This window comes from Pholcus phalangioides, unplaced genomic scaffold (assembly GCF_987345545.1).
Source record: "Pholcus phalangioides strain wild (caught in Gottingen) unplaced genomic scaffold, Ppha-v1.0 ptg000022l_1, whole genome shotgun sequence".
NCBI classification, from domain to species: domain Eukaryota; kingdom Metazoa; phylum Arthropoda; class Arachnida; order Araneae; family Pholcidae; genus Pholcus; species Pholcus phalangioides.
The window spans coordinates 40,403,412-40,421,579 of record NW_028301615.1 but is presented as its reverse complement, the minus strand read 5'-3'; the positions used below and the strand labels follow the sequence as shown (position 1 = coordinate 40,421,579).

At 36.1% G+C, this 18,168-nt stretch overlaps 1 protein-coding gene across 4 annotated transcripts in view; it reads left to right on the top strand.

The window, feature by feature from the left end:
* The window catches only part of ctrip (E3 ubiquitin-protein ligase ctrip), a 220,630-nt gene that overhangs the window by 45,390 nt on the left and 157,072 nt on the right, over positions 1-18,168 (top strand). For all 4 annotated transcript variants that reach the window (XM_089249354.1, XM_089249352.1, XM_089249353.1 and 1 more), the window contains one exon: positions 10,481-10,608. In XM_089249354.1, coding sequence (XP_089105480.1) covers positions 10,523-10,608 — 86 coding nt within the window. In that variant the 5' untranslated portion in view covers positions 10,481-10,522. The remainder of the gene's footprint in view (positions 1-10,480; positions 10,609-18,168) is intronic.

Sequence of the window (18,168 nt, the reverse complement as noted above, 5' to 3'; positions counted from 1 at the left end):
CGTGTCGGAATTATATATTGGTGGTCGGCTAAATTTAGTTTTCTGTGGCTCCTAACTTTAAAGTGCAAATGGGAATCGATCTCCCCATTAAATAGTCTCGCCATAGAGCATCAGGCCTACAACTGTACAATTATTCAATCGTTACACTTCATTCATTGTTAGAAAAACATATGGCAGCACTACACATAAGTATTACACAGAAACTTCACGTTAGGTCACATTCCAGCATGTAGGAATCCTTCCAATTGGCTAAAAATTCCCCAGAGGAATGTGCACGAGGTACATGTACAGTTCAGTAGTAGTAGATTAACAGGTCCACAACAAATGACCAGCTGGGGCAAGAACGTATTCTGATGTGTTCTTGTAATGTTGATGGAGAGATTAAAGGATGAAATTTGCACTCCCTCTGGTCTGGTGCCTGGAGCAAAAAGCTCGCCTGATTCTCTCTCTCTCTCCCCCCCCCACCACCATTATTTCCCTTTGTTTATTTTGTTTTTGCACGTATAAAATGTCTGGCTAAATATGCAGATTTAAAATATTTTCAGTGGTAAATATGTTTGTCAAGCCCCAAAGCAGAATATTTTGCATTGTTCTGCATTGTGCAGAATGGCTTGGCTGACTGGAAATGTTCTGCAGTAAAAATTCCCATAATATTGTTTTTTACTTTTTTCTTAAAATTCTAGATTGTTCAGAGATGTTTGTTGCAGATTTCGGCATATTCTGCTTTGGGGCTGTCAAGTTTTATATACAGAAATATTTAAGTAATTGCATAGCGTTTACAGTTTTCTCAAAAACTGAATGTATATAAAGTAGGTTATTTTCATGGTGTAATACAAATAAGGCATTGAGATACAATAGCTCATAATAAACATGTGCATTTATATAATGGTGCTTCTTTGAAACACTATTCCGACCATGATCCGATATAACTCAAGCTCATTATAAAGCCAAAATGCTTGAAAACAGATGGTGGCATTAAATTGGGGTTCGACTATTTTTCGGCATGACATTTTTAATAAATATTGACTTGATGAACAAGCTGTCTTGTAATACAAGCAACAATTTTGTAATTTTCAACTTATTTTGACTTGATATACTTGAGATTTCTCACTACAGTGATACCTCGGCTAACGAAGATTATTTGTTCCAGAATCGCATTTGTTAGTTGAAATCTTGGCCCGCTGAAACGAGATTTACCATACATTTCTACACGAAACCATTTAATTTGTTCCAGGCACTGCCCAAAATTTAAGGATAAATTTTGTAAAACAACAAGGACTACTGTCTGAGACACTTTAAATCACCATTCCATTTTACCGAGGAAATGACATGCTGCTCCCGTGTTGTCTATGAAATAAGATTGACGAAAGAAAGTTACTTTTTATCGATTAGGTAATTCTAATTTTTCAACTTGTGACACTGTGCAAATTCCAAACATGCAAAAGTTCATTGAAACAATATCTGTTTAAAAATAAATTTTCCCCCTGATTCTTTTGAAGTTGCGGGTAAAGAGAGAACTTTTTTTTTTAAGCGAGTTATACTTATTTTTGCTACATCATGATTTTGAAATTATTTTGAAAAACTAGGCACTTGTAAAATTTGACCTGAAGGTGATTATTTCGATTTTAATGTCGGAAATGAGCATGTGAATTGAAGACATCACATGGTTAAACTGACAAAATCTGAGATTTACAAGAGACAAATGTAGAGGAAATGCCGGAATACCATTCACTGGAGCTCACTAATTTTTTTTTATAAAACAAGTTTAAAATGTGATCTAAATTTTAATTGAAGTAAAATGATCCTGATGATAAAATTGTGAAAGATCTGCAGGATTCACACTCGCTCACTACAAAATGTTTGAAAATAAATTCATCTGAATCTTGTTTCATTTGATATTTTCTCAGCTTTTATCGGGAGATCAGAGATCCATACTCATACAGAACTGGTTCATCCATCATTGGATTGAGGGTTGACAGTAATACAGCCAAGATTTTTTTTGTTAAATGCCAGAATACACATAAAACGTGGATTAAACGGAACGCAACCGATATACAAAGGATCATACAAAATATTAGTTCTGTCGAAATTTTCTATGTAATTATTTTCCAATGTGAGTTCTACTTAAGTCACCCTTTAAGTGAAAAGGTTAAATGAGATGCAAGACTTACAAAATTGTAGGCTTTCAGTGATCACGGTGCTGTTGAGCAGGGCCACAATTACACGGACCGGGGGGGGGGGGGTAATCGCAGCGGCAAAGTATGTTGCCTTCTCCCCCACACACACAAAAATCATAGTTACGACTCTGCTGTTAAAAAGATTACATAAACATAGATTACAATATACATACTGTGAACCTGACACTACAGATATGGATGCCCTTATTGTAAATTTCAGACAAGTAAAAAATAACGTAAATGTCATCAGTTCAGATGAACAGCGAGGGGTAGTTTTGTACAGATTCTTTGAAAACCTATAAGTATTCAGCAATTACAGAGTAAATAATATAAAATTTTATGTATATTTAAATTGTTTACATTAATTTCAATTATAATTTATTTCGATTTATAATTAATTTTATTTCAATCTCATACAAATACAACGTCACAACGCCTGGTTGGATATCTTAAATATGGATGTAATATATTTCAAAAATACAGCAACCCAATTACAAATGCAATTACAAACAATGTATATACATGATGAAATATTATGCAATGCCCATAAAAGAATACTTATGGTTGTCTTATTCTAAGAATGGATAGCTTCTCGATTTACCCCAACATGTTATTATATTTCTTTTCAAACGTGTCAATTGTGTTACAATTTACTACCTCCGGGGTAAGCTATTCCATTTATTAACAACCCTATTAGAGAAAAATTCCTTGCGACACCATAAACCTTGCATTGTCCCTTTTCAATCGATACTGCTTCCCTTGTAAAAGCAGTCGATTGATGGTGTACTAATAATTCATGGTCCATCTTATCCATCCCTCTGAAAATTTTAAACATCTCGATCATGTCTCCCATACGAGATGATTACATACTTTTAAAGGTTATGCCAATTTAACCTGTATCAGATTTCCAGCTTAAAATCATTAATTTGTGGTGAAACAATCAACTTTAAAAAAAATATCAAATGACACCTTTTGAAAGATTTTTGATTTAGTTATAATTTTTATATTCTGCTAGTAATTTTTTTTAAAAATATGATAGTATCACAAAAAAAAAACCTAGGTTTCCACGTAACATTCTGAAACTTGGAGGTTTGGACAGTTTATCCTGATTGTCCAGTCCGAAATTCCAACCCTTACACATAGGGAGTCTGACAGGGTTGGGTTTCTTCCAAGACAGTGGAAAAAAATGAAACCTGAAAAAAATAAAAATGTGCACTAATTATTATTTAATTGAAGTACATAGGTATACCATTAATTATAGGTATACTATATGGTGATATTTCACCTCATTGGTTGTGAAGTAGTAACTAATAAGTTTTAAAAACAATATTTTTTAGCATTTAATTATAAATATCTTTGCCAGCATGTGCAATATCCCTATAATTTTCCAATAAAGCGCTCGTACTAAAACAAATTATTTCAATTACCACACAAAATGTTAATCTGAATATAAAAATATTATACATCTTAAAGTGTAATTAATACATGTTTGTGTAAAATAATTGTATTGTATAATGATTTTATGGTAAAACTGTGTAATTTGAATAAATCTTGAAAAAGCTGATCATCAGCTTTATACACGATAATGCAATGATACCAAAGCTGCTGGGAGACATGAGATATAACAGCCAATTGAAATGCTTAGAAAGAAATTTTAATTGTAATGTTTTTTTTTAATCATGGTGAGTTACGATCTGCTAAGCTGCATGAAGAGTTCAGAGATTTAATGGAGCAACTATAACCCATTGCTATGGCACTTAATGTATGAAGGACAAAGATTGTGTAAAGAGTGCTGATTCTTGTCACGAATGGGTGGGGCTTTTTATAAAAAGCATACTTGATTCCTTATTTTCAAGTCATAAAATTAAGATACGAAGGGACCATTCTCTTCACTATCATTTGTTTGCATGTCATATTGATCCTGAATATTACCTATCGATCCTTCACTCTCTTGGGTGAAAGAATAAATTCTAAACAATAACAAGTGGCAAGGAATTGTGGCAAAATTTTGTAACTTATGATTTTTTTTTAACTGTATATGCAGAAGAAACTTATTTCAATAATATTATTCAAAGTACTTTTAATTTAGTAATGTGGAGAGAATGTTAAATAATCAAAACTCACAAAGAGGTGATTTTGTTCAAATGCTTCTAAGTTGACCTGCAGATTCAGCACTTTAAAAAGAAATATACTTGTACATTATATATATTTTTGGATTTATCCACTCAACTTTGGAACAACGTGATGGCTGCCATAACAAAAAAGGTTATTACACCATATTGCATTGAACCGATAAAAGAAAGAATTTTAATTTTTAAAACTTACATTCGTTTTTATATATATAGATATGTCTGTTTGCCCTTTATGCATTACTACACCATTCATCCGATCGCCATGAAACTTTGGGAAGTTGAGTACACTCCCGCGAAGGTTTCTGGCTTAGTACATCTATCCTAGGTGGCGTGCGTGTCGAAAGTTTCTGGCATAGTTGTGTAGCGGGTGCTAGACAATGGCGATTTATGTTTTATTTTAAAATTGCACTGGCAATTGTATCATCTGGAATTGCAGCAACACTTTTGGATGGTGATCGAACACCACATTCAGCACTGAAATAGCCATTGAATTTGCAAACCACTGAGACGCCAACGTGCAATATCACCAAAAATTCCGGAATGGGTAAAGTTCTCAGAAAATGTGAACTTATCATATGGGACGAATGCACAATGGCTTACAAAAAAGCATTGGAAGCGCTTGATCGTACACTGCAAGATTTGAGGGGAAATGGACAGCCCTTCGGTGGAGCACTCATTTTATTGTCTGGTGATTTTCGACAAACTCTGCCAGTTATACCACGTTCAACACTCGCTGATGAACTTAATGCATGTCTCAAATCATCAGTTCTGTGGTGACATGTAAAGAAATTGACTTTGAAAACCAATATGCGTGTTCAATTACAAAATGATGCATCCACCGAACGTTTCGCAAAACAATTGCTGGAAGATGGCAATAGACAGATCTACACAATGTATCACATTGCCAACAAACTTTTGTAAGATGACATCAACCAAAGACGAATTGATTCAAAAGGTTTTCTCAAATATCGCGAATTACAAAGTACTGAAACAGCAGAATGATTTCAGCATTCAAAACGGAATACCAGGCGAAGCGACAACGTATAAGTCCATCGATGCTGTGATGAATCAAGACGAAGTTGTCAATTACCCAGCCGAATTCTTGAATTCACTCAATTTGCCAGGTATGCCACCACACATTTTAACATTGAAAATTGGCATGCCTATCATTCCTCTCCGGAACATCAATCCACCATGACTTTGTAACGGTACAAGACTCTTGGTGAAAAAGATGAACATACGTATTCCAATGATACCAACAGATATGCTACTTTTACGGGTCACTTTCATAAAAACAGTTTTTGAGAAATTGAGGGGTAATTCCCAGGTTGAGCACCATTTGGAAATAATATTAAGGTTGTGTTGGAGAGATTCTTGGTCAGAAAGGACTGGACACTGTTTTATAATGTTTTCCATATGAAAATAAGTTTCAATAAAAATGACACAATGTAAATTGAATGTCATCATAACGAGTTTCCTTGAATTTCCTTTCTTCTGAGATTGCAGCAACGCGCGACCTAGTTTATCAATAAAAATAATTGGAAGTGAACACTTACAGGTACATGATAAAGCCCACCGTCATTTTCAAATCTGCGAAAACGCGGTCGTTGAAGGGAAACAATAAGTCAAAGCTCCCAGTATTTTGGATAAATAAAAAGTCAGGAAGATACCTTGAGAATGAAGGCATGTCGTTCGAAATTCTTTTGATACTGGATGCCCAGACGTCAATGAGTTGAAAGCTGATGGTATGGCCTCCTAATAAATTTATCGTTCAGCCCCTTGATCACGGGTAATATGAGCATTCAAGACTCACTATACATGTCACTCAACGTAGTTGATTGTGCACACAATAGAAGATGCAAATGAAGACAATGTCTTGAAGGTATGGAAGAATTATACTATCGCTAATGCCATTACTGTCATCACTAGATCCGTAGCAGCTCTTAAGAGAAAGTCAACTCGGGTTGGATTAACCTTTGGCCACAATAAGCCACGCCAGGAGACAAATATTTATACAAAGTCAACTGAAGAGATTATAAAAGACTTTGTCACATTAGTGAAACAGGTGGGTGGAGAAGGGTTCAATGATATGGGTATAGAAGTCGTTGAAAAGCTAATTAACAGCAATTCAGAGGTATTGACTGACAAGGAATCAATGCAGCTCCTGAAATTGAAGCGTTATCAGGTGAAGAGGATCCAGATAAAGAAGTGGACAAGTTCACCATGAGTAACATAGTGGAAGGGCTTCACAAGTTCAAATCAGCAATAATTATTTTCATGGCATTGTACCATAGAGGGATCTTTCTTCACATTTAGAAAAATTGGTAGAGGAAGCCTGTCAACATACTTGATGATATGAAGAAACGGCAAACATAAATCACAATGTTCTTTCAGAAAACATCGCCAACAATCTCTGCACCCTCTTTCACATTCCCTTCTACCTCTTCGTCACCCTCTTTCTTGTGATGTTCAATAAACGAGATGTATAGAAAATCTATGGTTTCGATTATTCGCGGTCACCCCTGGAACATAAGCCCTGTGAATACAGGGGCTGACTGTACACATACTCAAGGTTTTTACCATATATAATTTCTATGTACTGATAATTACATGTGGAGTAACAGTTTTTCTATTAACTAATGACTAATAGTTATTTAAATAATGATTATCATAAAAAATTCAAATAAACTTGAGTCTTAAATAAAAGAGAAAAATGAGAGTTGTCAAGAAACAGAACTGTGTTGTAACATGACAAATGTTTGAGTTTTCATCAGCAACATCAAGTTAAGTTGATGAATATTTTTTTCTTCCCCCCCCCTCTTTATATGTATAAATTCTAATAATCTATTGTACAATTTACGTATACTTGAACATACTACAGTGAAAAGCTTATATAATGATACTCAAAGGGACCAGAGAAACATTGTTATTAAGGAGTTATTGTTATAGATGGAGTATATTAACACTACATACAGGGGTTGGACAAAATAATATGAATACCTGTGAAATGAGACACAATCTTTATTAATAGGCTGTTGGTCCTCTTTTCATTAATTACAGCTTGTATCCGATGTGGGATGGACAAATACAAGTCATGCACAACAGTCACAGGGATACGTAGCTGCCACTCCTGCAACAAAGGCAACTAATTCTGAACGTGTCTTTGGAGGTGGAAACCTACTGCACAGTTTGGCCTCCAAAATACCCGACAAAGGTTGAATTATATTAAGATCAGGGAACTGAGCGGGCGGGCCACGCGAGGTGTTTCAGTTCATCATGGTGTTCATCCCCAAAGCAGAATATGCTGAAATGTGTGACGTACATCGCAGAACAACCAGTGCTGTAACAGAACAATCTGAAAGAATTTTGAGAAAAGTGTAAAAAAATGCTATTATGTATACACAAATTTTTATTGCAGAACATTTTCAGTCAGTTAGGGCTCGTTGCAGAACATAGCAAAACATTCTGCTTTGGGGGTGTTCATCAAGTCAGTCTCCGACAATTCCAGCAGTGTGAGCGGGGAAATTATCTTGGAACACAGGTCGAGAATTAGGAAACAAATATTGCACCATTGGATGAAAATGGTCGGCCAGAATACTGACATAAAACGCTGCATTGACCCGCCCGTCCAGAACAAGTGGGCCGAGACTACGGTTAGACATCGCGCCCCACAGCATCACTGATCCCCCTCCATGCTTGACAGTAGGAAGGAGACAATCAATGTCATAGGCTTGTGCTGTCGTTCTTCAAACGTAAGCACGTCCGTTAGTCTGGAATAATGTGAACGACAATTCGTCTGACCAGATGACATTCTACCATTGCTGTGTCCAATTCTTATGTTCGTGACACCATGTTCGTCGTTTCAAGGCATTGCATAGTGTCACCAATGATTTTGGAATAGTCGCTCTACCTTGTATGTTTGCTGCATGCAGTTCACGGCAGATAGATTTGGCGATACACCCTCCTGTAGATGTGCGTTCATCTCAGATGTTATCTGGGATGCTGTTTTGTGCTTTCTGGCCACAATCCGTTTCAAAACCGTCTGTCTCTATCAGTCATCTTCGACTTTCTGCCACTGTTATGCGTGGCAGATGATGTCTTTCCCTGTTTGCTATAGGCTGTCATTGCCATCGACACGGTACTTCTCCCGACACCAACAAGGGTGGCCATTTTTGTTACTGTGGCCCCGGCAAGACAGGCTTCAATAATCATGCCTGTTTCGAAATCTGTGAGGTCAGCCATATCTAAGTTTTAACACCCCAATATACATTGCATCCGAACGCTATCACTGCTACGACTAGACTGATGTGTGCACATTATCGCCCACTAAGTGGAACTCAGCTGTCCAAACCTTCGTAGTAATTGCCAAGAGTGACATCACCTTCGGATGATCTGAAAATCCTAATTTTTCAACATTTATCAAGATTGCAAGATGCAATATGTATGTACTTTCCATCTCTTTCCACTGAGAATCTGAACTGGGTTGTCTCACCGTTTGATTTCGCAGACAGTGCGGAGGAAATAAATTTCACTGCTTACGAATGAGATTAATTTATCTTAGTGCCTTTATATATCGCTATTTATTTATCTTATTCCACACTCAAAGGTAAGTTCACCAAGAGTGAGGCGTCGTTGGCTGCTTTTTGGCTTGGGATGAGAGGATTATCCTAATCTAATAAAGAAAGCAGCAACACACACATATATATATATATATATATATATATCTGTGTTAGCAAGATTTCTCTGCTATGGCAACAATAAAATACAAAGCAAGAAATACACTAGTACTCAAGCATACATGCAGCTTGTGCAAATTCCTCTACGGAATTTCTAACGAATTGGTACATGCCAGAATGTGCATGTATGTATGGTGAATCCAATGTGAAGTTTGTTTGTGTAATGCTTGTATGTGTGCCGTGCTGCCATCCGCAAAGAAATAGACTGCAAGATTTTAAGGTGAATTTACGCGTTTCGTTGTTATCTGTAAGGCTTGATTTCAAGTATCTGTGCTCTAAGCATCAATCACAAGTTTCATATTAATGATTGATCGAAAACTTTATTGATATATTTTTACTCAGCGATTTTTGTTGCAGTAAACTGTTCTTTGTGTTTATTCAAGGAAGAGTGCCCCAAGTTTCTAATGTTACTCCAGAGTGTGCCGCAAACTCCAAAAGGTTGGGAAACACTGGAATAGAACATTTTCCCAACCTTTTTTCTCCCAGCGCCCCCTTTTTTCTCCCAACGCAATCTTACTTATGGAATCCTATGCTATACCTGTAGCTTCTACTGTCCCCCGGAACATTCCATTGCCCCCGAGGGGCGTTAATGCCCACGTTGGGAATCACTGGTAGGCCCTATGGAGCAAGGCTGGGGACAAATCACAAGAAAATCTAGGCACCCGAAAAAAAATTTTAATTTCCAAAAAATTTTTACAAGAGAAAAGGGACTAAATGTGGTTTTTTTTTCAGGACATAGTGATCCTCTTTCATGTGGCAGATATGCTTCTATGAATTCTTAATATTTTGTACTGCTATCAGCCTGTAATTTATCAACTACACAAAGAAAATTTTAGGCACTAATACTAATTTTTTAGTGACCTGGCGCCCGAGGTCATGTCCATCCCTGGTATAGTATAGAAATGGGCTATTACCTACTATTTCTAAACTAAAACACTAATGTTGGTTAATACGAGTGTCACTTCATTTTTCTTTTTCCTAAATGAAAATTTTTGTAAAGGAGTAAAAAAACAATGTAGCCGATTGAAGTTCAAGATTTTGAATTGTGTCTTTCTTCAGGAGTTTTAAAAATGATCAAATGTAAATTTTACTGAGAACTCTGAATTTTGATCTTCAAGATAGCATATTCCTGTCGATGTGAATGAAACTCCATAGCTATTTTATTATGGTGCTTTGTAATTTGACGTTAAACTTCTGCAAGATTGTGCATTCAGCTGTCATGCCAAGTATGTTTTCTCAAAGATATGCTTAGCTTTTAAGAGCCAAAGTTTTTTTTAGTGCCAGTTTGTTTTATTAATTAATAAAAGGTTCTTTTGTATTGATTGAAAAATAAAACAAAAACAAAAAAATTTTCTTGTCATTTTGTTTTACAGTTCAGAATCAGACATTTGTTTTCTCCTTGGAATATTGCTCTATAAATTTTTTTCTTTCCTAGTTCACTTAAACTCTGGCATGAATAGTATCAAGAAAAGTGTCTATGGCCGATCAACCTGCTAGCCACCGAGGGGGGTCACGAAGATCAGTCAAGCTTGCAAGTGAGCCACGGTCACCCATCAGAACAAGGTAAGAATGTCTTTCACTTTTTTTCAAGCAGTGTCTTAAAAACAACGTAAATCTATGATCAAAGCTGCACTTAGCAATTTTGTATTAATCTATATATATAAAATTGATTTTTTTTGTGTTACCTATACATATCTACATTTTTTGATCGATCGTCACCTTTTAAACCAGACATACATACACCTCATCCATATTCCTCTGCAGAACCTCTAACAAATTGGTACATGTGGGAATGTGCATGCAGTGAAACCTGGCGTGAAGTTTGTTTCTGTGTAATGCTTGTTGTGTGTAGTGCTGCCATCTGCCACCAGTTTTTCTAACTATGAGTGAAGTGTAATGATTGAATGATTTATTGTTGTAGGCCTGTTGCGGAGCGATCGTCACCAAATTTTGCATATATACCAAATGGGGCTTGACTTGAACAATAGGCTATTTTAAAAGTTTGTCAGAGCAGGGAAAAAAAGTCTGGCAGCAATGGTTTTTGGGTCTCAACAATCACTTTCGGAACGTTTACTTTGGTTACTGTAGTTCCCTAGCAATGCATCTCAGACATGTATATGCCATTATATGTATGATGGTTTGCCACTTTTTCAATCCTCCCGGTAATGAGGTTTTTTGAATAGACGTCAGAATCATCATCAGCATCACTTTAAGGGTCAGGCAAAGGATGATCCCCATAGAAATCAGTGTTAAAATTATGATTTTATTGTAGAAATGCGGAAATATATAGGGGTTTTCTGCCACATCATTAATTTTAAAAATTTTATTGAATTATCGATTTTTGAAATATTCAGTTCACTTAGGGATATACGAAGCGCAGAAAAGGTTCAAGAAAATTAGTCCCAGAGAATTAGCAAGACCTACTTTTCAGTTGGATATCCATGCAATAACATTGATTTCAACTTTTTATATATCTTCTCAACCATGAAATTTTTTTCAAATAAACAAATGACAAAAACACAGACATATACAAATACAAACATACACATTGGTACAAACATAAAAACACATAAATGCAAACACTTTGTGACCCCAAGGGACTTTATAATCCCCTTCAGACCTGCTGGAAGTACTTATTATCACATATGTTTCAGTCAACAGCTTTATTGTCTTTCCTTATTGTCATCCATTATTGTCTTTTAATATTTAACTGTATAAATTCATATGGTTTAGGATGTTTTAAAATTAATTATGGGCCGTGAAATACATCAAAGAAATTCCACAGCTTTAACTAAGTATTTTTTGAAGCAGAAACAGGCAGATGGATAACTTGAAGTTCAGGGGGGAATCTAAATACCTGGCACCCCTTAAAAAAGGAAAAAAAAAAATCATTTCTTCGTTTATTTAAATCTAGATTTGTTTATTTCAAGAGTCGCACAGAAAGTTGTCATATTGGTTAACTTAGACACGATTTGTATGCCCCTCAAAGAAAGAGGAAGATATCACGTGATCCGAAAAGCCTCATTGAATAAAACCTGAGCAGCGCTGGGTATTATAGCTAGTACTGGGTATAGTAAGCAAAGGTAAAACGTGCAACTGATCTCAATAAATATTTTCGTTCAGTAAGGGATAAACTAGGTGGTGGATAACTTTTCTAATTTCTTCTGCTTCCCATACTGTAGCTGCCAAGTCTCCCGAATTTTAGCTTCATCCCTCGACCTCCCGAAAAGTTCTTAAATCTCCTGAATTTTTATGAAAATCACAAAAAAATCCCTAATTGTCCCTGAAAGTTCCCTATTTCATTTAAAACAATCCCAGCTTCTGAAAACAATCCGTAAGGAATTTCTTGTGGGGCATGAAGTCTTTTTCCTGTTTTTTTCCCTTTCCGAATGCCGTCACACGTTGTAAGTGGGGAAATTCTTTTTTCAAGGAAGTTTTACAAACCCTCTGATAGTAACAAGAAAAGTTTTGTCTTATCGTGCCGGGAAATAGCTTAGCAGCCAATAGCCTTGGATAATAATTGAAGATTATAGTGACGCGCATGTGGTCAAAATTTCTTTTGTTGAAGTTACGTGCGTGCAATATAACAAAACATGATAAGCAAAAACATATTTAATTAATTTTTTTGATACTTATTCCCTGATGAATTTCCTTTCATCAAACATTCCAGAAAAGGGCAGACTTTTCCTTATTGTACAAGTTGTGTTACGGACATAAACATCGGTCATGGTGGAAAGACTGACATCATCACTCATATGAAATTTTAAAAAAAAACATCAAGCAAGTGTCACAAAAAGTCAGTGTTTTTCAAAAATTGGCGATTTTTTTCCTTCATCTTCTGATTTTAGGGTCATTCACGCAGAAACAGAACAAAAAGTATAGTTTGTTTCCAAAACCAAGACCTAACCAGAAAATAAGCCTTAGCTGGATTTTTCAAGATGCTCATAATATAAGCCCGACCACAAACCGCACAGTGGTGGTCAGCTGAAGTTGGTTTTCTGTGGTTCCCAACTTCAAGGCGCAAATGCGAGCCAATCTCCCCGTTAAAAAGTCTCGCCACAGAGAGCAACAGGCCTACAACGTTACAAATATTCAATCATTACACTTCACTCACAATTTGAAGTATAGATGGCAGCACTGAAATATACGCAACACTACCTACACACTCAGACTGTTAGGTGTACACACTCACTTTGTTCCAGACTCTGCCACTAAGCTGGGCTGGAAGAGATCTCGGCAACGGGATAAGTCCGGTGGCAGAGACCCTGGCTTTCATTCATTGTTAAAATTGTCAACCAGATGAAGGCATTCTGTAGGTCTGTTGCTATACATGACAGGTCGTCTTGTATAAAGTGATATTAATATACAATGTTATTGACATTTGTATTTAATGATAATTCAAGTTATTCTGTAGTTTTAAGTTCCCAAAAATGGCTAATTTGGACAAGTGGAAAATACTTCCAGAGTAATGAATCCTCAGAATGACTGCTATCTCCTCTTAACCAGATCACTTTTTAATTATTACTGCTCTTTTAAAAATATTTCAGAATTTAATTTAATGAAGCAGGGATATTCTTCAATAGTGGTGAGGAATTCAAAAAAAAGAGAAACATGCAACTTTAGCTCCTGAAAGTTTGGGTTTGATTTAAAAAAAAAACTTGATAGTTCGGGTTACATAGCTAAAGGTTTTATTTTTGACAGATCAGGACACTTTTGAATGCATTTCCTGTGGGGTTTGAAAAATTTGGGGAGAAAATATTTCAGGCACCATCCTGATTTCTCAATTTTCATCATCCAAATTCATTTATTTTGCCACAATCTTCTTGTTACAGTTCTGCATACAACTCAAGGTTCAGATACAGTTATGCTAAGTGGGTGTGTGTGAACAATTATTCCCTTATTGTATGGTCAGTTTTATTGATCAAATACATAGTTTACCATGCACCAGAAATGTATATTTAGACATAAGATGTACACATACAGGATATACATACAGTCAAACCTCATTAGTGCGTCACTCGGTTAACACGTCACTCCGCTTACCGGGTCACTTTTTGGAAGTCCCAATTATCTTCAGGCAGAAATTGGCACAGCTATGTCTTACTCCGCTTAACGAGTCACTCCGCTTGCTAAGTCATATTTTTGAGCTCCCAAGAGTGATATTAACGAGGTTTGACTATATATGTTTAAGTTAGATATTTTGAGGTTACGGAAATAGTAAATTTGATTTTCCTCCCATTTTGCCCAAAAAATCCACCCAGGCTGTAAGTGAACAATTCTTTTATTGTATGGTAATTTTATAAATCAAATACATGGGTTAACATACACCAAAAATTTATATTTAGACATAATGTAAGATGTACACATAAAGGGTGTACATACATGCTTAAATGAGCTATTTTGAGGTTGTGGAAAAGGGAAGTTCAATTTTCCCCATTTTGCCCAAATACGTGCATTTTTTAGAAAACCCCGCCTGAGCTGGATTTTTTATACCGTTAGAGGCACAGGGTGTTATTTGAAAAAGACCAGCTCTTCAAAAATCACTTAATATCAAGATTTTGCTTGTATTGAGCTTTTATAAAGTCGCCCAAGAACAAAACGTGAATAATCCAAAGAACTGAAACTGAAGTTACTATCGTTTTTTAGCTGCTTCAAAATATTAAAAATATTTTTGTAAATGGAGACTTTGTAAAAATTAAGAATATCGTGGTATCAAAGAGTCTCATTAAATTGAAAAAAAAAATCATTGTGGAGAGATTTGTCATTTTAGCACTTATTTCTCTTGATCATTTGTGGTATCCTCTGTGAGGAGGATAATTGGACCTGAATCTTGTTTTTAGAATGATTTGTTTTTTGATCATCTGAAGTGCATTGTCTATAGTGGACATTGATACAGTGAGATTAATTAGAACACGCATGTGACACTTCATTTAATATTCAGATTAAGTCAGAATGAAAAAAAAATGTCAATCATACTGAATATTGACCACATTATATAACACATTAGTATGGTTTCAATTAGGATACACTCAAATGACCCTTAAAAAATCGCATCACATTTTCTAAAAAATTTTCCCTTGTCTTGAAGTAAATCCTTTGTTTTAGGTTTTTTTTTTTTGCTCTCCACACTTATATCACATGAAATTATTGATACGAATGATCAGGGCTGGACAAATCACAAAAAAAAATCTAGTTGCCAAAAAAATTTTTAACTGAAGGAAATTCTAAATTAATGCTTCTCTTCTTTGACTTTTTTGGGGCATAGTGACCCTCTTTCATGTTTTCAGATATGCTGCTATAAATTCCAAAAATTTTGGGCTGCTCTCTGCCTACAATTTAGTAACTATACAAAGAAAATTTTAGGCACCAATTTTTTAGTCGCCTGGGATTTGTCTAGTCCTGCTGATCATTTCAATGATCTATTTCATTGATTTCTGTCTCGCGTACAGAAATAATTTTAGAAGTTAATTGTAGTTTATGATCTTGGTTCAGAGCCGTTTAACTTTATAGTAAGACTGGAATTACACTATAAAAGTTTGATAAAAGATCTTTTACAAAACTTGAACGAACAACCAATAAGTCTATTGGTTATATATTGTATATATTGTGGTATATATTATATATATACTAGCTGATACCTGGCGACAGTGCCCGCCCCGTAAAAAATTTATATATGTATAGCTTATTAATTAATTCTTAATCAAAAAAATTTCTGTATCAAGTAAGAAAAAAATTACTTTTATTTTTAAATAGTTTAATTAAAAACTTCAGGCAATCACTTGTGGATACACAATATTTTTTGTTTTTCCATCTGGTGTGTAGATGCCACATTTTTGGGATTATCAACACGCGACGTAAAGCTGTCCGTGTGAAAATCAGGGCTCAAGTAGGTTGATACCTGCCACTGCTAATGACTGGCCTTGCGCTTTGTTGATTGTCATGGCAAAAGCTAAACGAATCTGGAACTGTAATCGCTTGAAAGTGAATGGCATTTCTTCAGTGATAATCGGGATACGTGGAATGAAGACGTCTTCTCCTTTGGCACATCCAGTTAGAATCGTTGCTTCAATGATGTAATTGTGCAGTTTCTTCACGCAGAGTCTGTGTCCCCAAATTTCTTAAAAGCAATATAGGTGCTCCGACTTTGAGCGTCAAGTTGTGTGGTGGCACACCCGGAATATCCAAAGAGTTCAGAACTTCTACAGGATACAGAACTGCCTGCGCTGTGTCTGTGACAGTGTCAACGATTCGTAAGATGTGGAGTCTCCTGGAATAATTTTTAGGATTTTTTTTTGTTGGTCTTGTTCACACTGTTATTTTTTGGTGATAGAATCGCTCTCTCACAAAACTACTCATGGTTTCAGTGATTTTGTTGAATGCTTGGTAAGACTTTGTTTGCAAGTTCTTGAACTGAGTTTAACAACTGGCAAAATCCATTTGGGAACATAATCAGTCCAGTGCTTGGATCTACGGGAATTCTTCCATTGCCATGTTTGATCAACTGATGTTAAAATTATAGCAGTGGTGAGTGATTTTGCAGTTCATCTCGCATGTTGGTGGATAATGATTTTTTAACTTCGTGCCAGAGTGTTGATGATTTGAGGCAAGCATTGAGTTCATCAGCTGGCGTTGAACATTTTTATTCCCAGTTTTGTTGTCGTGGTTGTTCTCTGTAGTTAGTGACGTCACATATGTCCAGCTTGTGCAGCGAATATTATTCAAATGCCTTTAAAGCATTTTTTAAATTGAAATTATAACTCTACGATGGGCAGTTGATGAGATAAAGGCTGCATTAGCACTTACAGGACACCCTGTATATAGGCTAGCAGAAATACCCGGCGCTTCCCGGGTTTTCTTCAGTTACTGGGAGGATTGGAAAAATGACAAACCATTATAAAGGAATAAACTGTTATAGTAACAGAATTAAAGGTGTGACAAACCATTGTAAAGGCATATATACACGTCTGAAACGCATTGTTGGAAACCGGTAAGCGGCTATTAAAGTATTACGTCATCATCGATGGGGGGGGGGGTGGTTCCGATTTGCTGACTTTTGATGACAAGGGGTGGGGGTGTTTGGTCAATGCTTACGTCAGCAACCACCCTTTATGAAAATATGCGTTAGGATTCAGAACAGCAGAGCTGATGACGAAATTTTGCTGACAAGCGGAGGAGGGGGGTCATCGTTTTGCGGACTCCTGCTGACGGGGGGGGGGGGGTCAAAAATGGCTAAAAATTCGCTTCCGTAATACTTGAACGCCCCTAACCGAAGTAAACGTTCCGAAAGTGACTGTTGAGGCCCAGAAACCATTGTGTCCCCGATGGGTTTTCGCCCATTTCCGGCATTTGCCCAGCTCTGACGAACTTTTAAAGCCTACGGTTCAATCCCGATCCTGTTTGGTATATGTAAGGTGTTATGTAAAATTTGGTGACGATCGGTCTAAAACTGTAGATTTGTATAAAGAACAGACATACATATTCCATAGCTGCCAAGTCTCCCGAATTTTTCGGGAATCTCCCGAATTTTATCTTCATCGCTCGATCTCCCGAAAAGTTCTTAAATCTCCCGAATTTTTACGAAAATCACAAAAATCCCTAATTGTCTCTAAAAATTCCCTACTTCATTAAAAAAATCCCCGCTTATGAAAACAGTCCCTAAGAAATTTCTTGTGGGTCATGAAGCCTCTTTTTTTTCCCTTTCGAAATGACGTCACACATCGTAAATGGGGAAATTCCTTTTTTAAGGAAGTTTTACAAACCCTCTGATGGTAACAAGAAAGTTGTTTGTCTTATCGTGCAGGGAAATGGCTTAGCAGCCAATAGTCCTGGATAATAATCGAAGATTATAGTGACGCGCATATGGTCGAAATTTCTTTTGTTGAAGTTACGTACGTGCGATATAACAAAGCATGAATAATGATAAGCAAAAACATATTTAATCAATTTTAAAGATACTTATTCCGATGAATTTCCTTTCATCAAACGTTCCAGAAGAGGGCCGACTTTTCCTTTTTGTACAAGTTGTGTTACGGACATAAACATCGGTCATGGAAAGACTGCCATCATCAGTCGTGAAGTGAAAAAAAAACATCAAGCAAGTGTCACAAAAAGTCAGTGTTCTTC